This window comes from Haliotis rufescens, unplaced genomic scaffold, assembly GCF_023055435.1.
Source record: "Haliotis rufescens isolate VD_foot unplaced genomic scaffold, xgHalRufe1.0.p SCAF_14, whole genome shotgun sequence".
Taxonomy (NCBI): domain Eukaryota; kingdom Metazoa; phylum Mollusca; class Gastropoda; order Lepetellida; family Haliotidae; genus Haliotis; species Haliotis rufescens.
The window spans coordinates 22,590,751-22,596,836 of NW_025963824.1; the positions used below are offsets into that span (position 1 = coordinate 22,590,751).

Here is a 6,086-nt window from a genome sequence, read left to right on the forward strand (position 1 = left end):
TTTTATTTCCCCAAAGTTACAATTGGCTAAGGTTTTTAGCTGTATCAACGACAACATACGCAGAGAAGTGTCGAGTCATCTCAAGTGGGCCGTGGTCGATGCCATTGTGGACATAAAGAATCGGTAATCACAAGTAAACATGCCTTGGGGGATCTCATGCGCGTGTGGAATTGATTGATATTTAATTGATGAGTATCTATTTGGGCGTGGGTAAGTTAAACACTTGCTGATGAAGCTGGTGTCTCTAGCACTCTTACATTGTAACTCTCTTCATGCACAACGTCTCTACATGTCTTCTACTTTGCAAAGAGTAAGTAAACACGTTTTTCTTATAATTTCACCACTATTTTGCCTTCACACCCACTTGAATCTATTTCCGCAGATAACAGAGGCTGATTGCTCTCTGGCGTTATCGTTGTTCCCTTTGACATGTCCCTTTGGGTTTATAATGATATAACATGGCAAATGGTCTAGTCTGAAGTTATTACTGTCTAGTCTGGTGTTATTACTGTCTAGTCTGGTGTTATTATTGTCTAGTCGGGTGTTATTAAAGTATACTTGTCACGTGAACATATTTCATGAATCATTTAATGACATATTTACACCTGAAATAACATTTATTTGAATCATTTTTTACTCCCATACGCAAATTGTTTCCCGAATATTTGTTGGACATGTCTTACGTACATATGGTTAAGTACGTTCCTCCATGTTATATGTGAACATCATGTCTGTAAAGTATGAAGGTTCAGCATTGAGCACAGCACTGATTTACAGCTACCTGTGCGGCTGTACTGAATCTCACTGGTATATTGTCATAACAAGGTCTGAGTGATTGAAATGTGCAATGGGTCTATGAAATGACTGCATGCAGTGTATATATCATTTGGACATTGCTACGAGTCACACGAGACACTGAAAGTATATACAAATACCGGATCAGATGAAGATGAAGGGGATGCATTTAACTTTCTTGTTACGATAGCTGGAAGCTCGGAACTCTCTTGTTACGGTAGCTAGAAGAAATGGACTTTCTTGTTACGATAGCTAGAAGCAAGGGACTTTCTTGTTACGATAGCTATAAGCAAGGGACTTTCTTGTTACGGTAGCTAGATGCATGGGACTGTCTTGTTACGGTAGCTAGATGCATGGGACTTTCTTGTTACGGTAGCTAGAAGCGTGGGACTTTCAGATGACAACTGTACTGCTTGTTTTTGCATACAATAGAGCACTTTTCACTTGAATATTCCGATATTATATGTGTCTTTTGTAATGTTTAGCATTGTAAATTTCAAATTTAAAAAAATTAGTAAATGACTAAAACATACGCTGAGAAAGCATTTATGTCTGACAGTAGAAATTTAAAAATTTAATTAAAGTACTTGTTTATTTTTTTCGCGTTGGCCTTTTATAATTCTGAATATATTTAAGGGTCAACGCTGGAAGAAAAACATGTGTTTCCTTGTTGAAATGTTAAGCTGCAGTCACGTGATACTGTTTTTTTCCATGTATCACGTTTAATGAAATCATATTGAGAGTTTAATAAGTGGCATTTAGCAAATAAATGTACCAGAATGTTCCGAAGGTGTTTTGGTCATACACCAGGCAGCGTGTGTGAGATGCTTCATTGTTACTTATGTTTTCAAATTGTCGCAGTGATGTCATAATATTCGACAAATGTGTTTGCCTTAAAATCTTTTTAAACCTTCACCACAACAGTTGTATTTTCTGGGATTTAGTAAAGCCTTCATATTACTGTGATCATATTGTCATAGTAGGGTCGAGAAACAAGGTAGGTTATCTACAATTCTACTCCTTGTCGGAAGGTTGAAGTTGGAACGGGGATGTGCATACATTTTGTGAGAACAAAAGCATACATTTCTTACTTAAATGTATTGTATATTCATCATGCAATCATAGCAGTATCATCATTCCCACTCGTGTTGTCATGTACAACCATCGCATCTCAATACGGCGAGTCATGCAGGGTAACAGGTACAGAGGCTACACATGCATATATTCTACTCGAGACAGCATTTACTATCGTAATGTGAAAGACTCGAGTGTTTTTTAACTTCTTTTAAATAGTAAATGTTACCGAAACTTACTTTGAGTGAGTGAGTATGGTTTTACGCCGCTTTTAGCAAAAGTGTACCTATGTCGGGAATCGAAACCCAGGTCTTCTGTGTGACGAGCGAACGCTTTAACCACTAGGCTACCCTACCGCCCCGAAACTTACTTTGAATTCAGTATAGCCAAAGTTTGGTGTTTTCAAGGTCATGGACAGGAATGATATACGTGTACATGTTGGTTGTCAAGGATCTTGGTGATTTGAAGGTCATGGACAGGAATGATATACGTGTACCTGTTGGTTGTCAAGGATCTTGGTGATTTGAAGGTCATGGACAGGAATGATATACGTGTACCTGTTGGTTGTCAAGGATCTTGGTGATTTGAAGGTCATGGACAGGAATGATATACGTGTACATGTTGGTTGTCAAGGATCTTGGTGTTTTGAAGGTCATGGACAGGAATGATATACGTGTACACGTTGGTTGTCAAGGATCTTGGTGTTTTGAAGGTCATGGACAGGAATGATATACGTGTACATGTTGGTTGTCAAGGATCTTGGTGATTTGAAGGTCATGGACAGGAATGATATACGTGTACCTGTTGGTTGTCAAGGATCTTGGTGATTTGAAGGTCATGGACAGGAATGATATACGTGTACATGTTGGTTGTCAAGGATCTTGGTGATTTGAAGGTCATGGACAGGAATGATATACGTGTACCTGTTGGTTGTCAAGGATCTTGGTGATTTGAAGGTCATGGACAGGAATGATATACGTGTACATGTTGGTTGTCAAGGATCTTGGTGTTTTGAAGGTCATGGACAGGAATGATATACGTGTACATGTTGGTTGTCAAGGATCTTGGTGTTTTGAAGGTCATGGACAGGAATGATATACGTGTACATGTTGGTTGTCAAGGATCTTGGTGATTTGAAGGTCATGAACAGGAATGATATACGTGTACATGTTGGTTGTCAAGGATCTTGGTGATTTGAAGGTCATGGACAGGAATGATATACGTGTACATGTTGGTTGTCAAGGATTTTGGTGGTTTGAAGGTCATGGACAGGAATGATATACGTGTACATGTTGGTTGTCAAGGATCTTGGTGATTTGAAGGTCATAGACAGGAATGATATACGTGTATCTGTTGGTTGTCAAGGATCTTGGTGATTTGAAAATTCATGATTGGTGTTATAAGAAACGATAAACATAAGTTGACACACTATTGTCAGTTCACCGAGCCTGGCGATACGATCCACGAAGTCCTCGTACAACAAACAATAGCGGGGAACCAATCCTTACACGAGGACCCCGCGTGGATCAGTAAAGTAACAAAAAGGATAACACATCGTGACAAGCGACGAAGCTTCATTGCTGATATATACACTGCACGACCATGGATCTCTCAGCTAACTGTTTATTTCAACAGGACAATATGTGGCGGATGCTGATGTGCCTAGGTGCTCTCGCGTCCGCCTCAGCAGGGGACTGTCGGTCCCTCTTCCTATTCGTCACAGGTAAGTAATGAGAAATACACACAGACACTGAAGGCGCAGGGCACAGTCGGCTCCTACTACGTTACCTGCATGAGAAGCCGGGCATGTGATATTGCATGACCGATTCCTCTATATATAATTCCTTCATGACAGCATATTTCAGAAGCTTTTGTATGGTTAATAGAAATTGCCTATGGAATTGAATATCGAGCAACATGTCTATAAGAGTCAGGACTGTCGCTAATGTGTTTCGTAAAGTGATAGTTACGTGAGCTAGTGAAACTAGTAAATCGCGTCCGATAATGATTGGAGTTTATTTGTCAGGTCTAATGGCACGGTATCTAACTGAGCGGAATGTGGAATACAATCACAGATTTAAACTGATGTCAGCATCATATCCATGCTATCGAGGTATATAAACAGGTAGGAATACTACGATCAGCTACATTTGGGTTTTTTCCCCGAGCCTAGCAGACTAACAGGCTGTGATATAACTATCATACGTCTTAAGGCAGTACTAACACGGCAACTATCTCTGGTGTTATTCGTACTCAAACATTGCGCCCTTTTGCTTTCCTATAAAAGAACGTATCTTCAAGAAGAATGAGTGAGTGCGTTCGGTTTAACAAAAAAATTTTTATTTCATGACGTGTGAACTTGATGCAGGTCTCAGACGTTTACCACTTTGGTAAAAGACACACGAATGGGTATGGTGCTGACAAACCTAGAAACATGATCGAGGCGAATCTGGTGGTTTATTTCAAGAACAAGAACTATCATATGTGCGATTTTTTTTATTACCTTTTTATTTTACAGATAAAGATTGCATTGCATTTCTCATAATTATTGTGCATTTTTTTATTATTTTTACATTTCTGCTAGACAATGGATACATTCAGGGTCGTTTTACTGGGACAATGGAAGCAGAAAATGGATACATTCAAACGGAATGTGGACTCGAGTGTTCTTGTTATGACAATGTTTTCCTATGTTGCAGGTGAGGTTCATAGAATATACGCCTTTCATATACATATATTGTCAGGACAATCAATGGACATTATTATTTGGACATTTTTGAGCTTGAGAATAGTGAAGTGTCGTTCCTTTCCTGATATAGAAATAAAACTGCTGCTGCTGTTGTAACTATCTATTTTGTTTTAATATTGACAATGTATGTCCTGTGGGCCAGTGACCTTTTTGACTTGAATAAACACCATGTCATCAATTTGAACAGTTCATTACAAGAACTATACAAAAAGATATAGTTGATGCTTGGGGCCTAGCTGTCAAAATAAAACTGCTGTCAAAGTAAATCTAAGGATGTGAGCAATATTTTTATAGGTGACAATTTTGAATCTTGAACTAGTATTATGCATTTACGTGAATCGTTCTCTACATTACAGTCTTGAAGGTCGGGCGTTGTCAGGAATACCTTATTAGAGAACCACTCGCTGAGACAGTATAATGTACTATTTCCGTTATTGTAGAACATATCACTTGACGAAAGCGGTCAAATAAGGAAAGTGTAACTTCTATTGTATACCCTTCCAGTGACGCGGACTGCATCCACATGAACCACGCCTGCCCAGCAGACACCTACATCGCTAACGTTCCACCAGAGGCTCCGGCAGTGGAACCGGCCCACGGCACCATTACAGTTCTACCACACATCGTGTCGGATCCGAGCAAAGTAACTCAACGTCATTCAGACACCATCCTCATCCCCAGTCAGAGCTCTGCTCCTCAGTCAACACAGGATGTCAAGTATGTGCCAGAGAGAGGACATGGCCCAGGGGATGACCATGGCGAGGTTGGTCGAGTAAAGGAGGTGCTGGCTCTAGCTTCAGATGTTCCTCCACACGGAGGTGCTCGCCATCCCACAGGCCACACTGACACGACGATTCTGCCACGCCACATACACATGTTGAGAGCACTCAGACTTCGTGTGGACCGCGGCAGGAGATTGGAAGCACCATTGATGCAGATCATATTAAAAAAGTGATCAGTTGTCAAGACAACCTGGACACATTCTTCTAAGACAGATCGCGCTAAGCCGAATTGACGAAATTTCAAAGTTTGCAAAGCCATCCATGATATACATTAGCATTTGTGGTATATGGGTCTTGTTTGCACAATGACACGCGTCCGTGTAGCATTTATCTATGTTTTGGCCTTTTGGAGTGTGTTCAGATTTAAGAAAATAATAAGTCTAGTTTGTTGATTTCTTATGGGATTTTGTGTGAAATTCTAGAACAATATCTCTAACAATTTTCCTTTTACCCTTTAACGGCTGTGTGTGTGCGTGTGTGTGTGTGTGCGTGTGTGTGTGTGTGTGTGTGTGTGTGGGGGGGGGGGGGGGGGGGGGGGGACATTCACACCAATATTTCTATGCGCAGTACAGGTATGTGTACATATAGGCACATGTTCGTGTTTCAACTCACTTGTCTTGAACAATACCAGCGCACAATGGCCCTACACACTTGGTTGTATATCGGAAAAGGGGCGTGACTCGGAA

The 6,086-nt window shown here is 40.4% G+C and overlaps 1 protein-coding gene across 1 annotated transcript; it reads left to right on the forward strand.

Moving 5' to 3' along the window:
- Positions 1–266: 266 nt before the first annotated feature.
- On the forward strand, positions 267–5,878 carry LOC124115116. The gene is made up of 4 exons (XM_046475937.2): positions 267–310; positions 3,505–3,592; positions 4,454–4,568; positions 5,123–5,878. Exons 1-4 carry the CDS (start codon positions 290–292, stop codon positions 5,571–5,573), a joined length of 675 nt encoding a protein of 224 aa, XP_046331893.2. The 5' UTR covers positions 267–289; the 3' UTR covers positions 5,574–5,878.
- Positions 5,879–6,086: the final 208 nt, after the last annotated feature.

What these genes read in the sequence shown, in the direction of transcription:
- LOC124115116 (XM_046475937.2), top strand. Translation starts at nt 290, where the DNA reads ATGTCTTCTACTTTGCAAAGA. An exon ending in CCTCTTCCTATTCGTCACAG is followed by an intron (nt 3,593 to 4,453) that starts GTAAGTAATGAG and finishes CATTTCTGCTAG; the next exon opens with ACAATGGATACATTCAGGGT. An exon ending in AATGTTTTCCTATGTTGCAG is followed by an intron (nt 4,569 to 5,122) that starts GTGAGGTTCATA and finishes ATACCCTTCCAG; the next exon opens with TGACGCGGACTGCATCCACA.